The sequence below is a fragment of the Vanrija albida genome (genome assembly GCF_041260175.1).
Source record: "Vanrija albida strain AlHP1 chromosome Unknown contig_6, whole genome shotgun sequence".
Taxonomy (NCBI): domain Eukaryota; kingdom Fungi; phylum Basidiomycota; class Tremellomycetes; order Trichosporonales; family Trichosporonaceae; genus Vanrija; species Vanrija albida.
The window spans coordinates 198,718-218,358 of NW_027191425.1; the positions used below are offsets into that span (position 1 = coordinate 198,718).

The 19,641-nt window shown below is 63.1% G+C and overlaps 5 protein-coding genes across 5 annotated transcripts; 4 read left to right on the top strand and 1 right to left on the bottom strand.

Annotated features, from left to right (window-relative positions):
* Positions 1–1,282: 1,282 nt before the first annotated feature.
* Q8F55_007440 (uncharacterized protein) lies at positions 1,283–3,075 on the top strand (the record flags this gene model as incomplete). The annotated part of the gene is made up of 6 exons (XM_069355870.1): positions 1,283–1,589; positions 1,625–1,703; positions 1,752–2,209; positions 2,248–2,787; positions 2,822–2,947; positions 2,990–3,075. 6 exons carry the CDS (start codon positions 1,283–1,285, stop codon positions 3,073–3,075), a joined length of 1,596 nt encoding a protein of 531 aa, XP_069205711.1.
* A 550-nt stretch (positions 3,076–3,625) lies between these two features.
* Positions 3,626–5,081, bottom strand: Q8F55_007441 (uncharacterized protein; the record flags this gene model as incomplete). Its single annotated transcript, XM_069355871.1, has 3 exons — positions 3,626–4,354; positions 4,397–4,628; positions 4,744–5,081. 3 exons carry the CDS (start codon positions 5,079–5,081, stop codon positions 3,626–3,628), a joined length of 1,299 nt encoding a protein of 432 aa, XP_069205712.1.
* A 5,882-nt stretch (positions 5,082–10,963) lies between these two features.
* On the top strand, positions 10,964–11,623 carry Q8F55_007442 (uncharacterized protein; the record flags this gene model as incomplete). Its single annotated transcript, XM_069355872.1, has 1 exon — positions 10,964–11,623. The coding sequence occupies one exon, from the start codon at positions 10,964–10,966 to the stop codon at positions 11,621–11,623; it is 660 nt and encodes a 219-aa protein (XP_069205713.1).
* Positions 11,624–12,157: 534 nt separating this feature from the next.
* Q8F55_007443 (uncharacterized protein) lies at positions 12,158–16,980 on the top strand (the record flags this gene model as incomplete). The annotated part of the gene is made up of 9 exons (XM_069355873.1): positions 12,158–12,276; positions 12,326–12,596; positions 12,638–13,559; positions 14,177–14,246; positions 14,303–14,564; positions 14,610–15,313; positions 15,720–15,842; positions 15,884–16,130; positions 16,171–16,980. The coding sequence occupies 9 exons, from the start codon at positions 12,158–12,160 to the stop codon at positions 16,978–16,980; spliced, it is 3,528 nt and encodes a 1,175-aa protein (XP_069205714.1).
* Positions 16,981–17,664: 684 nt separating this feature from the next.
* Positions 17,665–19,261, top strand: Q8F55_007444 (uncharacterized protein; the record flags this gene model as incomplete). Its single annotated transcript, XM_069355874.1, has 3 exons — positions 17,665–17,843; positions 17,893–18,148; positions 18,191–19,261. 3 exons carry the CDS (start codon positions 17,665–17,667, stop codon positions 19,259–19,261), a joined length of 1,506 nt encoding a protein of 501 aa, XP_069205715.1.
* Between the last annotated feature and the right edge of the window lie 380 nt (positions 19,262–19,641).

The following is a 19,641-nucleotide window of genomic DNA, read 5'->3' on the forward strand; positions in this document are numbered from 1 at the left end:
TGCCACGCCGCCCGAGCCACATTCCACTGATCCGCGGCCTCGGCGTTCCTGACTCGGTGTGACTCACAGTGAGACAGGACAAAACGCCCCGCATAGGCATAGCGTGCAGCGGTGCGACCGCGGCGCGACCGCATGCCTCGGTCGACGCTTATCGCGAGTTCAACTACCGCGGCGCAGCTCGGTCCGCGACCTGCCGAGCTTAGCGCGATCGGGGCGGAGGGTGCCGTGAGACAGCAGTGGCAACGCCGACACATGACAAGTCCCAACAAGCCTCGTCGCCGGTGATCGGCCGTCGGTGAGGCATGCCTGTGTTGTTTGGTGATGAGTGAAGAGGAGAGGCGGCGGCCGGGGCGAGGGCGTGGTTGGTTGGTCGTTGGTCGGGCGGCGCATTGCTGCACCTCACCCCCTGTCAATCTCCCCTTTCAGCCCCAGTTCCGTCGCGTTGCGGCTCTGTGTGCTGCGAATACCGTGGGGCATCAAACATCAAGCCCGAGCGGGGGCCATCAGCAGAGTGGGGACAATGGTGACGACCAGTGGTGAGCATGTCGGGGGCTATGAACCCGGCTGTGAAGAGCCCGCATCGTCGTCTCTGCCAATCATCGCGGAGTCACGCAGCCCCCCGCCAGATATCAGGGCGCAGCGTATCTACGATGCTGATTATCAACTCGCGTAGCCGAGGGCAGCCTGCCGAGGGATACCAGCCCCGCGGCCAACGTCTATCTGCGGGGCCGCGCGACGAGTGCAAGTGCAGAACACAAGCCCGTGACTGCCAACATATCAAGAAGGAGTACCACAACACGCAGTAAGCGCTGGCTCGACACTCGGACGACAGGTAACCGCGCCAAGCCCGTGGCGCCCCGCCGCGCCCCAGCCAGATATCTACGCGTCGGGTAACCATTTCGAACAAACACCCACTAACCACACGCATCGGAGGCCGCCCCCATGCTCCTGGATCTCGGCCGGGGAGCTCGCTGGCTACTGTGCACGCTACGCTACGCTGCGCCGCGCCGTGCTCCGGTTAAACTGGCGGCGCGGGCCGACTGCCGCGTGTGATGATAGTGGCACCCGGAACCATTATCGGCAACCGCTTGTTGGCTGGCCTTGGCGTGCCACCCTGGGCGCTGACTCGTGACTACCACTCGACTGATATCGAACGCGCTCACCTTGCCGACGGCTATGTCCCGGGGCACCGGGTCGCGCTCGGCGCCGGGCGGCGCACCATGACACCCGGGGCTAGATAAGCACGCGTCGGCGGCCCCTCTCCCGCCCCCACACACCCACCATGTCGACTCCAGAAGAGAAGCACCACGAGGCCTACACCGAGGGCAAGGAGGATGCCGTCAAGTACTATGCGGAGGCCGTGCCCGCGGGGACCGACAACATCGAGCTCAAGCGCAGCCTCAAGGCGCGGCACTTGCAGATGATTGCGCTCGGCGGCATCATTGGGCCGGGGTACTTTGTCGGTCTGGGCAACGGGTTCACGAACGGCGGGCCGGCGGGTCTGCTGCTGGGCTTCGGTATCGTAGGCTTCCTGCTCTGGTGTGTGATGCAGAGCCTGGGCGAAATGGCCGCGTTTATTTCCGTGACTGGTGAGTTTGGGCGCATCCGCGAGCGCTGACCGCAGGCTCGTTCACAAACTACACTGGCCGCTTCCTCGACCCCGCGCTCGCATTTGCAGTAGGCTGGATCTACTATTTCCTCTGGTACGTCAGCCCGGGCGAGTAGAGTGGATGAATGGGCTGATCACCCAGGATCTGCATCCTCGCGACAGAGTACAACAACCTCGGGCTGGTCCTCACGTTCTGGAAGAGCGCAATGCCTGGCTGGGGCTTCATCCTCGTCTTCTGGGTCTTCTTCATGTGCCTTGTCATGCTCGGGGTCGGAACCTTCGGCGAGGTCGAGTTCGCCATCACGGCCGTCAAGCTGCTCTTCATCGTCGCCTTCTTCCTCTGCTCGGTGCTCATCAGCTCCGGCGCCATCGGCTCCCAGGGCCCAGTCGGTTTCAAGTACTATCGCGACCCTGGGCCGTTCTCCAACGGCGTCGTCGGCGTCTTCAAGGTGTTCGTGTACGCTGCCAACCTGTACGCGGGGAGCGAGATGATCGGCCTCACGGCCGGCGAGAGCGTCAACCCCGCGCGCGACGTGCCCAAGGCGATCAAGATGGTCTTCTGGCGCATCATCATCGTGTTTATCGGCGGCATCTTCTTCGGTGAGCACCCGCCACATCGCGCCGCTAACCCCGCCCAGTCTCGCTCTGCGTGCCGTGGAACGACCCCAACTACCTCTCTGCGAGCTCCAAGACGGCGCGCTCGCCCTTCGTCATCGCCTTCATGCGCGCCGGCCTCCCGCGCGGCGGAGACGTCGTCAACGCCGTCATCGTCATCACCATCATCTCAGCCATCAACGGCAGCCTGTACGTGTCCTCGCGCAACCTCACGGCCATGGCGCACGAGGGCAAGGCGCCAAAGTGGATGGGCAAGACGACAAAGTGGGGCGTGCCCTGGGTCGCGCTCCTCATCGGCAACCTCCTCGGCCTGCTCGCGCTCCTCAACCTCTCGAGCTCGGCGGGGCACGTGTACACGTGGCTCGTCAACATCTCGGGCGTGGGCGTCTTCATCACCTGGTCGCTCATCTGCGCGTCGCATATCCGCTTTAGGCAGGCCCTCAAGCTCCAGGGCGTGTCCCTCGACGAGCTGCCGTTCAAGGCACCGCTGTACCCGTTCGGCGCGTGGTTCGGCCTCATCGGGTGCATCTTCTTCGTCTTCTTCCAGGGCTGGACCGTGTTTAGTGAGAGCCTGCCGCGTGCAGTACTGACACCCAGTGCCCCCGTTCGAAGTCGAGAGCTTCTTCATGAACTACCTCAACATCCCCGTCTTTGTGGTCTTGGCCGCCGGGTTCAAGATCTACAACAAGACGAAATGGGTCGACCTGCGCCATGCCGACTTGCGTGGGTGTCGGGGTTGTCGTGAGGCGAGCGCTGACACTCCAGAAACTGGCCGCCGCGATTGGCAGAGGCCGACGCCGGGTGAGAAGGTGCCCTGGGGTAAGCGCATCCTGTCCTCGATCGTGGGCTAGGGGGATGTGCGAGGGGTGAAGGACATTCGTGTGGGCCGAGGGTAATCAACATTGTAGGCATGGGATGAATCGTTGTTGGATAGGGTCAGGCCAGAGGCACAAGTACCGCAGCTGTAACCACAACCCCGTCCTGATCCGTCTGCACGAGGCGCAGTGGCCGCGCTGATGCTAGTGACGACAGAGGGGTGAGTGCGGGGCCACGCACCGCCCCCTGTCCCGCTTTGCACTCTTTGTCCTCATCCCTCGCCGCCTGCCCCCTCTCTTCTCGTCCCACGCACCCCGACAATGCAAACGCGCATCTACTCACTCTGTACAATGGGTCGGAATGTCATGGATATGATCAATGCTTACAAGACTATATGCAAGTAGCCACTCTGGGGCAAGTGTACAAGACATTGTCGTTACCTCGTCGTCATCAAGCCTCATTGTCCCTGCTTCGTTTCACAACCTGCTCCCTGCACTGTGCACCTCGCACTAGATCGACGTCAGCATCAAGATCGGCATGCACGCCGCACTCACTTATTGTCTACCGCCCTTGCGCTTGGACCCTTTAATCGAACCCCCGCGCGGGGTACAGCTGCTCGGACAGCTCGTTGACCCGAAGCGCAAGCTTCTCGGTGGTGGTCTCGGCGGCCTTGACGCGCTGCAGCAGCTTGCGGTTTGCGGCCTCTGCGCGCTCGAGGCGGGTGCGGAGGTCGTGGTTCTCGGCTCGCATCGACACGTCGAAGACGCCCCACTCACGCCTCTCCTCCTTCCACCTCGCCTTCTGGGCCTTCAGGGCGGCAAGCTCGAGCTGCGGGTCACCTCCGTACTCGGTGGACTCGTCGGAGCTGGAGTCGAGGTCGATGGGTCCGGCCGTCGAGCCGGCAGCAGTGTCGTACTCGTCGGAGCCGTCCCGGCTGCGGCCGCTCCCGTCCTCCTGTCCGTCGCCGTGCTCGGAGCCCCCTTCCTCGTCCGAGCCATACTCAACATGGTCGGGGTCGGCGGCACCGTCACCGTTGGAGAACGCGCCCTCGGGAGAGGCTCTGTCCTCCGAGGTCTCCTCGGCAGGGAGATGCCCGTTGACAGAGCCCTCGTCGTCCCCGGCCCCCCAGGAGTGAGGGGCGCTGTCGCCACCCTCCTCCGACTCCAAGTCGGAGTCGGAGGAGGTCGCCTTGGCCTTGCCCTTCCCCTTCTTCTTGCTCTTGCGCTCGGAAGGGGACTTGGCACGAGACTTGTGCTCGGGAGGACCTTCTCCCAGTTGCACAATGTTGACGCGGCGCAGCTCGTCGAGGTGTTGCTGGGGTGGTGAGTACAAACTCGATTCGTCTCATGCACTCACAGTCCGGTAGACCTCAAAGTCCTGGCGGTGGACAAAGTACATGGTGTCGGAATCGGGGAACGCAAGGAAGAAGTGCTTGTTGTTCGTCCCCGTCTCGCAAGCACCGTTCTGGGAGCAGAAGTGGCAGGTGAGGTTACGAAAGTAGCCCCCTGGAGCAGCTACCTCGAGAACCTCGACCCAGCACGGGCCCGGACGGTTGCGGCACCTCTTGCATGCCGCGTGTGGTGGTGCACTGGTGAGGGTGGGGGTGATCAGCGGTTGACCTAGGCTCATGGTTGTGAAAGGGGAAGGGGTGGGAAGGGGTGGGAAGGGGTGGGTGTGTGTGGGTGCCATGTTGATTGACTCACATGTACTTCCTGACCCGCCGCACCACGCCAACCTTGCCCTTCTTGGTATAGCGGTCGGTTTCATTGGTGTACCCGAGCTGGGCCATCTCCTCGGTGGTGAGCTGTTGGCCCACTGGGTAGTGGGCGAACATGTACCCAGTGTTGGGTGGTGGCGAGGGTGAGGGAGGCGCTGGTTTGGTCGAGGGACCAGCGGTCGAGCGGCGGGGGTTTGAGGGGCCGGCCGTCGAGGGGCCGGGGGTTGAGGAAGCTGTCGCCCTATCTTGTGGTCGCGACATGGGCAGCGCGACTGGCGACTTGGCCTTGGCCACTCGGGGGAGGGACTGCCTGCTGGGGGGCATGCTGGGCTGTGGGTGTAGTCGGGGAGTGAGGGGTAGGTCGAGTGAGGGTGGGTCGACTTGGCTAGTGCGACGAGGGATGAAGAGTGAAGTGGGAATGCAAAGAGGGATGGTGCAAAGGAAGGTTGAAATACGCTGACCTGGGGGGGAGGGGGGAAGGATGGTGCGGGAGTGGGCGACGACGAAGGAAGCGGGGGCAGATTGGCGGCGAGGGACGACTGTGAGGGAAGGAAGGAAGCATGGCACACCGCACCGCGCCCACGCACCCACCTTTTGACCCCACAGGGAGGCAGCAGGAAGCAGTACACGAGGATGACACGTGAGGGTGCACAAGACGAGGGGTGAGGGGCGGCACAATGCGTGACGGCGGCGGCAGCGAGGATGGGGTGAGTCAACCGTTTGGCCGATGCCCTCTGCCTTGCTACCACAAGCTGACTCGTTGCAACGCGGCACACACGCCTTTACCTTGACTTGCACCAAGCACTTGACAACGATGATAGACATCTGCAACCCCACCGTCGGTTCACGAGCAACAATAAACCCGCCCTTACATTTCAAGACGCCTGCCCTCCAAACTATACGACTCGACTCTCTCGATCAGTGAGGCACAGCGTCGTGTCCCGACCGTCGTCGTTCGTCGCTCAACTTGCACCGCTCGTGATGGCCATTGGTTTTGGCTGGCCGGTCGACAGGGGTTCGGCTAGTGGTTGCCCGCGGCGTCACACCGAAACAGGCATCAATCACCTCAGCTGGTGGACACAATGAGCGAGTGTGGAGAGGAGGGGAGGATATCATCAGCCCAGCAGCATCACTTCGCTCTTGATTGATTTCGAGAGCGGTGATAGTGGTAGGCAGCCTCCATAGAAACAAGTGCTGCTATGTCATTCATTGCAGCAGGTGACAAATTGAGGATTTGTAGCCCCCCCGCCGTTTGTGGAGATAGCAGTCAACCACCAGTCAGCACTGAGCAGTGACATCCCTGGGTGGGCTTTGGTAGTAAACAGCCCCTCATTCCCCTGGCAAACAGAATAGTCGGTCGCGCAGGGGAGACTCGCGGCGCCGCCGGGGCAGGGTGACGACAGTCAACCAACCCCCGCGCTCGGGCGCCAGAATTCCCCACACACACAAGTTGGATCACTCTTTTCCTTCCTTCACTCCACCCGTCTTCTTTCCACTCCTACAACAGTGCTGACCTTTTTTTTTCCTACAGTCTATCGGTGCCAGCAACAAGCCCAAACGACAAAGACGCGGCCGTCCGTCGGCTTACCTCCCAGCTGGTAGGCTGCTCGCTCACAATGTTTAACTACTGGCACGCATTGGAAAGTGCTCCGACCACATGTCTGTCACGCGCGTGTTGAGATCGACGTCGTGTTGGTCCAGGAGCTGATCAAACGAGACCACAAGAGGGTTAAAGTGAGTGGGCCACGGGAGCGACCAGGGTCCTCGAGCCGTCTGACGTTCACCGGCTGGCGCAACCGCTGACGCTTGTCCTTGAGCGGTGGTGGGGCTCGTATCCAATGATCCAACCTCACCTTGAAGCGCTGCTCCAGATTCAACAACGCACACCACCCGGGACGTGTCCACCCCCTCCACTTGGTCCAAGATCTAACCCCGCTCGACGTGTGGACCAAGATACCAGCGTGATGGCAACTGCGGTGACCGAGGCAGGAAAGGTTCGCGACTGTCGCTAGAGGATACGTGCGCCGACCGTCTTCAATACAAACCGAGAACCGCTTCACATGTGGAGAGGGGACTGCTCAACCTAAAGTCTATCCACCCACCTACATACAAGCTTGGCGAGATCCGAGGGGCCATTTCGGACGGTGCTCGTGGACGAGGCGACGAAGCGCCAACAGCACCTCCCCACTCGGCCCCCATGTTCTACGCCAATCGCTGCAAATGCCCTCAATTGGTGATTTTCCTCACCCTATGTGACCGGGAGCAACCTCCGCGTCGAGCTAGACGCGTTGCAGCAATTCGAGATGCGCTCGCCTCCCAGCACTGCCCTGATCGCACTCCACCAGCGATTACAGGGCTACATCGCCGCCCAACACCGTCCCAGCCGTACTCACGCTTCAGAGGGCCAAGATTCTACTGCGCGCAGAGCAAGCCCTCCCGGGCTCACACCGAGCACCAGCCCTACCTAGCGTGGACGGTGTTTCTTCAAATCTAACGACCTGGAGGACTCGAGGAGAGGTCGGGCGCTGGAAGGCAGGTCGACACCTCTCCCTGGACCGCCTCTGCTGCGACGTTCCGGGAGATGCAACGGGATGAAGTGGCCTTCTGGGGTGCCAGTGTGGTCAGGTTGGCTGGAGAGCGGGCTGAGGATGTCGAGCACCAGGACTGTAACGTGGGTGTTGGGCGGAGCTTCCGGGTACCGCTGTTCCCAACTCCTACCATCTCTCCTTCATCTTCATCAACTTCAAGATTGGTTTCACTGAATACTACAAGGCGCTTGAATCTGACCTCCAGGTCTAGGACTTGAATGACGATAGTTCGGTGGCATGGCCTGACCCGACTGGGGGTTGGTAGAGGTACAGTTGGAGTGGCGTGTGATGGAGCATTTCCCTGCTCCTCCGTGTGCAGCTTGGAAGCATGCAATCATTTTGCGCATACTCCAGATGGGTCCCTATGCATGATGTGCTGTGACAACCACCGCGCAGTAATCGGAGAACATTGGGAAAATTCCCCACCCGCGGGCCCAGGGCAGTCGCCACCCATCCCATCAACGCGATTGCTTGTGTGCACAACACGCTTCTGGGCATATAAACATTTTGTTTCTTACCCAATCGGCGTTGTGGAGGCCTTGTATGCTGATGTTGACCTCTGAGTGATGTGTGAGGATCAATAAAATTGTGTGTGTTGAGCGGCGGTGTTCGCCACCAACACACGCGCGGCCCGTGCCTCCGCCGTTCGGCACCACCTCAGCCGTCTGCCATGCCCCTGTGTTGCCTCAGGGGAAGACTTTGATCATCTCTGCGTGTGTTAGGTAGCTGGCGTTAATGGCCTTGGCTCACTTGCATTGTTTAGTGGAGTCGTTCGTCAGTCAACCATCAGCCCTCGCGCCATCACTTGACACTCTCTCCCATTTCTCTCCCACTCTTAAACACGGCTGCGCTTGCACTGCACCACAACCATCAACTCGCCTCATTCGTGTTCTCCACCAAAACCCACTTTTCCGACAATCTAACCCCCGAGCCAACATCCAGAGCCACGCCCGTCCCGCCACCCAACCTCCTCGAAGCGTCCCGGCCAGCCCACCCAGTCTGGGGCCGCCTCCAACAACGCCCAGGTGCAGGAAGCATCATGACGAGTCCGCCGCGGGAACGGGGACCAAGCCCCCACACGCGGACAAGCTTACTACTAAGAACTGGAAGACCAACGAGGCTTCGAGACCGGCTGGAAAGCCAACCCGGGGAACAGGCTCGGAGGCAGGTGTAGGAGACGAGGTCGAGTACCAAATCCACCATGGCTCTAAATTCCCCTCATATGCGTCCAGGGGAACCATGTGCCCATTGGAGGAGGCTGAGGTAGGGGGCCTCGAGAAGCGAGGTGCCCAGGGAGCTTCAGTCTCGGCGCAGGAAGGTCGCCCACAACAGTTGCCTATCCCCTCCAGTAGCGCCGCCCACTTTGCTGCGGGCTCGAACCTCCACACACGTATCCAGAAGAGTGTAAGTGGAGTAATCCAGCGCCACTGGCCCGAGGCCGAGCTCCAGCCCCTCCTAGACCAGCACAAGATGGCAAGGACAGCGGAATCCGCTGACAACGAGCAGGCAAGCGGCGCCGCCTGGATCAAGAGCTTTGAGCGGAGGCTGGAGCTGCAGGTGCAGGCCCTCGGGAGCACCTCGGTCGGCGGTGCTGCTGTCGGTTCCTCGAGACCACGTTGGCGGGAGCAGTGTCGTGCGCGACCCCGACCAGCTCCAGGCGGAAAGTTCCCTCGCCGCTGTCGGAGCGGTGGACCCTCACGCATCTATCACTAGAGGAACTGAAGAACCGCTTAGGTCGTAACCACGACGAGCTGGACCTTCAAGCTGAACTTGGCGCTGCCCTCCAAGAGGAGCAAGGCGGGGCGCGGAGAGGCGGCACCACCCAGGCCCAGGAAAAGCACCAGAGACTCGAGTAGTGGGTCCTGCGGGCTCTCGAGGCCGCTGTCAAGAGTGGGGAGAACAATGAGCAGGAGGAAGAGAGGTGGCAGAAGAAGAAGTCGAAGTCGCCCGCCGTCCTTCCTACGCCGATGCCTCGAGCAGCTTTCATCGACTCCACTCGTTCTCCTTGCAGTGTGCAAGATCTGCACGGGTGAACATGAACCCGCTCCCCTTTCCAGGAGCGGGCGTTCGTCCACCGTCGGTAATCCTCTGACTCGTCGACCGACATTCGGTTCCTCGCTCTCCTCCTGTTTCCCCCTTGACTCTCCTGACCCGCCGCCCTCTCTTCTCTCCCTCGACGATGCCCGCTCCGGCGCCGAAACGTACCATCCGCGGCTCACCCCCCGACCTAACCGTCGACATCCAGGTCGGAGGCTCCTGATGAGCGTTACGAGCCCCCCTGCCCTTCCGCGAGGCAGGAAGGGCCAGTTCAACCTCGACCAAGACTGTATCCTTCCGCTAATCTATCGTCTTCTCTGTCGGAAACAACGACTTTGAGCGGTATGTGACGCCCGAGGACTACCTACTTCGGCGAGGACCTCACCTCCTGGGACACCTGGTCGAAGTGCTAGGGTGCCCTCGAATGCGACACCTGCGCGTCGCATTGCTGCAGCCTGTCCTTCCCCGCACTCGAGATCCGCGATGCGCTCATCCGACAGTCCATCCGCAAGGTGACACTGTTGTCCTCATACGGGCAGGATGGAGCGGCTGGAGTGGGGTTGTGAACACCCGAGCACGGGGGAGCCGGCTGGTGGGGGCCAGTGTGTCCGGGACAAGCTGGGGCAGATGCATGAGCAATCTACGCAGGAAAGGGGACCCGCGTGCCGGGTAGAGTTCCCACATCCTTTCTACCCACCAAAGCTGCTAGCAGGGCCTGGCACGATGGAAGCGGCGGTGGCTGGGGGCAACCTGCCCCGCACCGACAACAACAGGTGCGAGCGCGCCGGCTCCTGCATCACTCAACCATCCTCATATGTACCAGCCCCCACTCCGCTTAGTCGTTAACAGCCAAGGGCGTGTGGTGCACCCGTGTCCTGGGGCCGGCTGCACTTCCCCTCACGATCGTGCCGGTGGTTTGTTCCATATCGCCCAGCACTGGCGTCCGTCAGGCCGTTGGAGTGTTCACCATGCACGTCACCCCGGAGGCCATAACCTGCGTCCCAGAGATGATAGCGAACAAGCTCGACCGCCCCGGATGTCCCTAAAGCCGTCTTGCTGTCGCCAACCCCACCCTATACGCCCCTACTAGGTCCAACGCGGTCTCTGGGCTTGCCCTTCGCGGGGAGGTGTGGTGGGTTGAGGCTCCGGAGCGACCGAGGCTGGTCGGCTGCGCGCGGTCTCTCCCCCTGCTCCAGGACAAGTAGGTGCGGGAACGACAATCTGTGGGCCACCATGTTCCCTGGTTCTTTTATGAAGTTGTCAGGTCTTGTCCGTGTGCGGGAGCCCCCTCGAGTGTCGGGGAATTGGGTTTGATGAAGGGAGCGCGCGTGGGACTTGATTCACTGCCGGAATTAATCCGGCCTGCCACACCATTGTGCCACAAACGGACAGTTGCCTCATGTCCGCTCTCTGCGGACAAGCGCGAACGAAGAGACGAAGAGCGCGCAGAACGACCTTCCTCGACTGCACCATCGCACATCGACCTGCTCAACGAGAATCGAGCTGCCGCCGCGGCTACATGCACCCCCGTCACCACACCGCCCTCTCATACTATCCCCAATCGACTGACACCCCTCGAGCATGCCCCGCCCCCTCGCCGACCTCCTAAGCGACGACCCCGCCCTCCCCGAGCTCGAGCAGTGGATCGCCGACTCGCCCAGCGCCGTCACTCTCCTCCCGGCGCCGGAGGACGCAGGCGCAGTCCTCACCGCGCTGCAGGTCACCACGCGCAGCCTGCTTGGCACGCTAGCGTACTCGAGCGGCGGGGTGGTCGTCGACGGCTGGGTGCGGATCTGGGGCGGGGGAAGCGAGCAGCTGCCCCGGCGCCTCGTGCCGCCCGGCGCAAGCTTCGTCGTGCCCCCGGCCGACGGGGCGCCGGCGAAAGATGCCACCGCGGCCGGCATGATCCTTGTCGGCGACGACGTAGCGGGCGGCTTCTTCGCGCTCGACGGCGGCGCGCTTGGCGACCCCGGGCGCATCCACTACCTCGGCCCCGACAGCCTCGAGTGGGAGAACCTCGAGCTCGGGCACGGCCAGTGGGTCGCGGCCATGCTCAGCGCCAACGTGCATGACTTCTACACCGCCCTCCGCTGGCCGACGTGGAAGGAAGACGTGAGGGACGTGCCGGGCGACCGCAGCTTCAACTTCTTCCCGCCGCTGTGGACGAAGGAGGGCAGCGTGGCGTCCAGCGACAGGCGCCTGGTGCCCGCCACCGAGGTGTGGGGGCTCAAGAGGGTGTAGGGCGACGCGTCGTGCTTGGGGCCGACGACATGTGCGCCGTCCGTCGCGCGCGAGGTATCAAGGCCCTTGCCGGATGAGGCGGCCGGCGGGGCGACCCGCTCCACGCGCGGCGCTGGTCATCTTGCCCGCCCCGCTGGTCTGACGCTGTGCATTGCAGTTCGCCCGATATCGGCCGCATGCTTGTGGCGTGCGGTGTGTGTCGGCGCGTCGGTGCGTCGACGCGTCGCGACACGAGGCGCAGGGTCGGATGCTTGTGTTGCTTCGATCCAGTCATCCCATCCCACTGCGCGCCCTCTTCTCAACTCTTCACATCATCCCACTCGATATTCCACCTTCTTCTCAACCCAACACCGACTTTGCATCCACCTCACTCGGCCAAGCATGGAGCCAGAGTGGGATCACCTGGTCGACACGGCTGCAGGTAGTAGCGCGATGACCGCTCCTCCGCCGCCGCCGCCCCCACCCCCGTCGCCGCCGCCCCAGCCAGCGACCCTTTCGACTACCCAACCCAGTGGGACTCGCACGTCGACGTACATGTTCAACGATCTGAGCCGTGGTACCGAGCTCAGCGTCTCGCAGATGGTCGCGATAGGCTGTGGATTACCCGAGTTCAAGGAGGCCAGCAATGCGACGTACACAGGGATCAAGTATCCGTACGTCCGCGGTACCCATGACGGACAGAGCTCGAGCTGAGTGTCACAGGGTTCCCGGTCACTTGGTCTGCGACCGATGCAACGAGCGAGCCCGCGACTCATCCCTCAAGTACAATGGGTGCTGGGCCATGGCACTCAAGGTCGCCGAGGCGGGGGGGTACTTCAACATGCGTATCTGCCATTCGTGCGTCTCCGGCAGTACCAAGTGCTCCTTGAGCTCGGTAGCAAACAACGTCTACGTTGCGTTCGTGGATAGGGACACTGCGGTGTGGGTCGACAAGAAAACCAAGGAGGTTCTGAAGGTTTTGAGTACGAGTACTGTACGTTACTGGTTGGCAGCCTGGATGAGCTGACATGTCAGTCCAAGGTCCAGTCCAGCCTGAGCGCGTCCGGCGATGTCAGCGTCCAGCCCCCCAGCCTCGCTGCGACTGTCGCTGCCGAGTCCTCGACCTCGGCCACCAAGCCAACCTCTGCCAGCCACATTCCTGTCCCGACCAGCGATGCGATCGTCCCACAGCCAGCTACCAGGCGTCCACGCTACTCTGCGGCTGCCGCCTTGGACACGGAGAGGCAGGACCACGCCAAGCAGAAGGCCGAGTGGGAGGCAGAGCGTCAAGACCATGTGGAGCAGAAGGCGGCGTGGGAGGTGGAGCGCCAACACTACGCGAACGACGAAGCTGCGTGGGACGCCGAGCGCGACATGTATGCCAACGAGGCAGCTGCGCGTGAGGAGGAGCGTCGTCGCCACGCCGAGGAGAAGGCCGCATGGGACGTCGAACGCCAACAGTATGCCCACGACAAGGTCGCCTGGGACGCCAAGGATCAGCAGCACGCTCATGACAAGGCCACGTGGAACGCGGAGAAGGTCCAGTACGCGGCCAACGAGTCCTTGTGGAACCGCGAACGCCAGCTGCACACCGACGCCCAAGTCGTGTTCGCGGCCCAGCGCCAAGTTCTAGCGGACAAGGAGGCGCTGCATGCGGCCAAGGAGGAGGGGTGGGAGGCCGAGAAGCGCAAGCTCGCGGCAGAGTGGCAGACGGCCGTGCAGAACGAGCGTCGCAACATGGACATGTGGCTCGCCGAACGCACGGCGCTCAAGTACCGCATCGCGCAGCTCGAGGCGGCTGCGGTCAAGGATACGATGGCGGACAAGGACACGACGGCCGGCAACGACACGACGGCCGGCAAGGCCGCGGAGCGCGTTGCCCTGCTCGAGGCCAACGCCGTGAAGGACAAGGCGGCGATGATGAACCGCCTCGAGGACGCAGAGCGTGCGGTTGCGGGTGCGCGTGCGGCGATTGGCGCGCCCAGCCGCCGTCTGCTGTAAGGAGCACCAGCAAACGCCTGTACACTTGAACAGTTGAATGCAGGGTTGTTTGTGTTTCTTGCTGGGCGTGCGCAGTCATAGCCCGACTGCTGGTTGTTCGACGACTCGTTGCCGACGAAGCCCGACTGCTGCTGGTTGGACGACTGGCTGCCACCGAAGCTGGACTGCTGGTTGCCCGACGACTGGTTCGAGTTGGAGTTGGAGTTCGACAGCCGCCGGAGCCCGACGACTGGACCACATTGCGGTTGGACAGTTGTGTGTATTGGGGCGTGCCGGGGACACGAGGCGCGTGGGTGGGTGGGTGGGTGCCACATGCCAAAGTTGAGCGACTGGGGTGCGTCAACGCTTGCGCCCTCTTCCTTTCTCACATCATCACTCTCATCCATCTACTTGTTCAACCACCCAAAAAATCCCACTCACCCAGGCATCATGGAAGTCGACCAACCTCACCCAGACGACAGCGGTGCGCCCCCGCCGCCGCCCCCGCCGATGACGCTGCGGACTCGTTCGACTCGCGCGCCGCGTTACATGTTCGCCGACTTTGCCCCTGGCGCCGAGCTCAGCGCCGCCCAGATGGCGGAGATAGGCTGCGGGAAGCCGGTGTTCAAGGCCAGCGGGCCTGGTACTCGGGTGACAAGTTTCCGTGAGTCTGCGAGCTTCTGCAAGACGAGTGACCGACGACCGTGACTGACGACCCAGGGCCCCCGACCACCTCATCTGCCCGCAGTGCCGCCTGCGCATCGAGCTGGGCACGGACGACAAGTTCGGCCTCACGTGCTGGATGTCGGCGCTCACGGTTGCTGAGAAGGGCGGCTACTTCAACGCCAAGATCTGCTACCCATGCTGCGCGAAAAGTGTCAAGTGTGCGGCCAGCACGCGGGGCAGCAACGTCTACCTCGCGCTGGTGGACAAGGACACGGCCGTGTGGGTTGACAAGAAGACCAAGAAGGATCTCAAGACGGTATGTTGGCACTACCTGGAGGCAAGCCCTGTACTGACCTTGCAGGCCACCTCGAGCAACACCACCTCGAACAAAGCGATCGACAACGACGCAACGGAGAGCGACGCGCCCAGCGGCCTCAGGATCCGTCTCCGCCTGAAGCTCGAGGACGGCGACCCGACCGCCTCTGAGTCTTCGCCCGAGGGTTCGCCCTCAGCCGCTGTCGACGACAGCGAGGCCGACGTCCCCTCCTGGGCGCCTGCATTCGTCAGCGCCGTTCCCAACCTCCCCGACCTCCGCACAGGCGAGGGGTCGCGCCGCCACACCATGAGCCACCCGGCCGCGGCCGGCAACGACGAGCAGCACGCCGGGCGTGACGGGCTCGTCGCCGCCATCGGGAGGTGGTACGACGAGCGCGAGGCCGCGCACGACGCGGAGAGGGCCGAGTGGGGCGCCGAGCGCGAGTGCCTGGCCGAGGAGGTGGCCGCCGCGCGCGACCACCACGCTAGGGAGAAGGTCGAGTGGCAACAGACGACGGCCGAGTGGCAGCAGAAGACGGCCGAGTGGCAGGAGAAGAAGGCCGAGTGGCTTGCCGAGCGCAGCGCACTCGAGGAGCGCATTGCCCACCTCGAGGACAACGCGGTCAAGCTCGAGGCCTCGGCCACAGCCGCTGTGGGGGACAAGGAGGCGCTGCTGGACCGCCTTGAGGCCATCGAGCGTGCACTGGCGGGCATCCGTGCCGCCGCTGGCGAGTCGAGCCGCCGTCCGCTGTGAGCTGGTGCACAGAGCAGGCGTTGGGTCTGTACACACTAGCTATGCACTGTGCGTTCCCATTGATCTGGCTTGACGCTCGGCGCGTGACACGGATGGACAGGGCGTCTTGATCGTCTTGTCCTGCCGCCCCCGACCGGGGCTGTCTCTGCGACGTGAAGTCGCGCACGACACGCCCCGCTGCATGTTTGCCGACACCGTCGACTCGTGCGCCCTCTGAAAGTCTTTACCTGTTCATGTTCACCATTCCGCTTGCTCAAACATCTACACACGCGACAGCGACGACTCGACCAGTCAAGTCATGGAATCAGTCTGGGCTCCTCTGGGCGACCCGCCCACGCCTACAAGTAGTAGTCCAACGACGATCACGACTACGGCCCCGACTCCTTTGCTCGCATCAGGCAGACTGCACAGCACGCGCGGGTACATGTTCAGCGACCTCGCCCCCGGCACCGAGCTCGACGCCGCCCAGATGGCGGCGATAGGCTGCGGGCCACCCGAGCACAAGAGCACGGGTATCAAGTTTCTGTACGTGGACAAGTGAGGCGCGCGAAAACTCACCAGATCAGAGCCCCAGTCCACCTGATGTGCCGGCGATGCCGTGAGCGCATGCCGAGCAGCCAGCAGCGCGGGTGTTGGCTCGCCGCGCCCAAGCTCGCCGAGAGGGGGGGATTCTTCCAAATGCGCCAGTGCCACCACTGCACCGCCTTCCCCAAGTGCTCGGCGAGCACACGCGTGAGCAACGTCTACGTTGCGTTTGTCGACGCGGACACCGCGGTGTGGGTGCACAAGAAGAGCAAGAAGGTTCTCAGGGTTGTACGTGGGCTGGAGTTGACGAGACGCTCTGACAGCCCAGGCAAGCTCGAGCACGTCCACCGCCGACAACGGCCAGTCAAGCGAGCACGACGAGCAGCCCAGCCCCGACTCGACGGTCGTCGCTGCCGCCTCACCCTCGCCACCCCACCACGCCGGCTTCGACGCCAGCGAATACCGGCACCACCTCCCCCGGTCCACCAGCCCGCGCAAGGAGCCCGAGGCGCCGCTACCCGGCCCCGTCAACCTCCCTCCCGCGACGCCCGTCGACCCGCAACTGGCAGCCGAGCGCGCGCGCTTCCACGCCGCCATCGCCGGGTGGAGCCGGGACCGCGAGGCGCACGCCGAAGCCAAGGCCGCGTGGGACGTCGAGCGACAGCACCACGCCGAACAGGCCGCAGAGTGGAGCCACGAGACACAGCGTCACGCCGAGGCCGAGGCGGCGTGGCGCGCCGAGCGGGCCCAGCACGCGGTAGAGGAGGCGGCGTGGGCCCACGGGCTGCGCGTGCAGGCTGAGGCGGTTGCGGCCCAGCGCGCCCTCCACGCCGCGAAGGAGGCGACGTGGCTCGCTGAGCGGGGCAAGTTCGAGGCGGTGTGGGACGAGGAGAAGCGCAAGTTTGACGCGGTGCTGCAGGCCCAGCAGCGCGACTTCGCTATCAAGTGGCACGCGGCCGTGGAGAAGGAGCAGGGTAACCGCGCCATCTTTCACGCCCACGCCGAGGCGCTCAAGGACCGTATCGCGCGGCTCGAGGAGAGCGCGAAGGAGGACAAGGCGGCGCTGGCGGAGCGCAGGGAGATCGAGGCGCGCGTGGCTGCGGGGATACGGGCTGCGATGGGGTCGAGCGAGGTGTGAGGTGGCAGAGTACTGTATGTAGTGGGCCGGATCGAAAATGTGCAACATGGCATGTGACATTGAGCCGAACGTATATAGCTGGACGAGAGTACTGTCCATCGAGCCGCTCCCCGCCCGCCCGCCGGATGCAGTCCACTTAATGTCAGCCGCCTGCCTGGGATGTGAGCAGGGAATCAGGGCGCAGAACTGGATGTTCGTGGCGCCCGCATCGTCGTGCGCAAACTGCTCCCGAGATACCTCGTCCATCCTCTCGCGGGGGCCAGGGCCCTCAAAATCCCACTTTGGCGCGCGCGCCATGTCGAGAGGAGGCAATGCACGGCCTCTGGAGGTCGTGGGATGTGTGAGTGGACATCGCGTTTCCTACGCCCCCTCCCCAGAAGCCAGGAGCGCCAAGCCACCGTCCGGCAGGTGGATGAGTTGTGGTGTCCATCTCGTCGCTCCCTGCTGGCCCGCCTGCTTCAGTCCACTCGGTGTCAGTCGTTTGCCTTTGTTGCGAGTTGGGAATTAGGGCGCTCGACTGGATGGGCGTGGCGCCCGTCATCTTTGCACACACACATCTCCTGCCATCCCTCGTCCGTCCTCTCGGGTATGTACTTAAACCTCGCTGTCGTCAACACGGCTCCCTCTTCAACACTACCCACTTTCCTCTTCTTCTTCCTCTTTCAACTCACTCAAGCAAGTACCATGGAGCCCCAGCCCGCGGGTGCCAGCAGCTCGAGCGGCGACACGGCCGACCCCTCAGCATACTTGTTCCGCGACCTCCCTCGCAGCACCGCGCTTAGCGCCAAGCAGATGGCCGACATAGGTTTCGGGTCACCCGAGCACAAGGGGTGCAGCACCCAACCCTCTGGGGACAAGTTTCCGTACGTCTGCAACGTATGGTAGGGGTCCGAACTGACGGGTACATACCAGCGCCCCGAGCCACTTAATCTGTCCCGAATGCCGCGAGCGCAAGAGCAAGAATGAAACGTTCGACGGGTGTTGGATAAAGGCTCTCAAAGTCGCAGAGACCGGAGGGTACTTCCACGTGGTACTCTGCGTTCCGTGCGCAAAATCAAAGGGCAGGTCGTGCTCTGCAAGCACCCGGTCCACGGGCGTCTACCTTGCCCTGCTGGGCAAGAATCGGGCTGTGTGGGTCGACAAGGACACCAAGAAAGTTCTGGGTGATGTACGTGGACCACGAGGTGACTGGATGGACTGACCATCCAAGACAAACTCGGACGTGTTGACCCGTCTCCGCGCTCGCTCGACGTTCGACGAGCATGACAAGCCCGATGAGGCCGACCAGCACGACGAACCCAGCCAGCATGACGATCCCGGCCAGCTCGACGAACCCGACCAGGGCGACGAACTGTCTCCTCCTCCCCCGAGTGTCGTCGACGAGCCCTCGTCCTCACCGGCCGCTGCCGAGACCGTCGATGAAAACAACCAAAACGCCCAGCACGACCGCGACCACGACCGCGACCCCAACCCCAACGGGCCCGCCCCTATGAACCCCACCACCAACGCTCCAGTGCCGACCAGCGACAACGTCAACCCGAAGTCCATCACCGAACGCCTTCTCTCTGACATCAAGCAGCTGTGCGACAACCGCGACGTCGCCTACGAAAAAGCCAAGACCGACTGGGCCGCCGAGCGCCAGCACCTCACTCAAGAGCTGGCTACCGAGCGCCAGCGCTTCACCGAAGAGCTGGATGCCGAGCGCCAGCGCTCCACCGAAGAGCTGGATGCCGAGCGCCAGCGCTCCACCGATGAGCTGGCTGCCGAGCGCCAGCGCTTTACTGAAGAGCTGGATGCCGAGCGCCAGCGCTTTACTCAAGAGCTGGATGCCGAGCGCCAGCGCTCCACCGAAGAGCGGGCTGCCGAGCACCAGCGCGTCACCAAAGAGCTGGATGCCCAGCGCCAGCGCGTCACCAAAGAGCTGGCTGCCGCTCGCGACGACCACGCCAAGGAGACGTCCAACTGGAATACCGAGCGCCACGAGTTTGCCGCCAAAGAGGCGGCCTGGAGTACCAAGAAGCGGAAGCTGTTGGACGAGAACAAGGCGGCCACCGAGGGCTGGAAGAAGGCCGCAGAGGCCTGGGAGAAGAAAAAGAACGACATGCTTGTGGAGTACAACGCCATCCGCGCCAGCCACGACAAGCTCAAGCGGAATGTTGAAGGGCTCAAGGCGAGCGGCGTGAAGCGCAAGGCGGACGTCATGGACCACCTGAAGGAGGTGGAGCGCAAGATTAGGGATGTGCGCGAGGCGATGGGCGAGCCGCGCCCGCGTACACAGTGATGGGGTGTACACTGTGTAGAGCGGTGGGTATATGGCCTCTGAAAATGCGCATGTGATGCAAGAATCAAAGTAGTGCAACTCGCACTGACAATGACGTCGGTGGGCAGGTCAACGGCGACCGGTGGCGCCGCGTCGAAAAAGGCCGACTGCCAACTGCCACATGCCACTGCCACAATCGGTTTCGAAGACGACGCGGGACGTAGACGGATGGGGCTTGGCGTGGCGAGCTTCTCCAGTAGGCCCGTGCCGCGCAACGTCCATCCCTAGTAACCCTACTCGTTTCATCGCTCTATGCACTTACCATTGCCCGACGTCCCGTCTGGGGCTTGGCGTGGCGTGTGTGGTGGTCGTCTCGCCTCCGTCTCGTGTCGTCTGTTTGT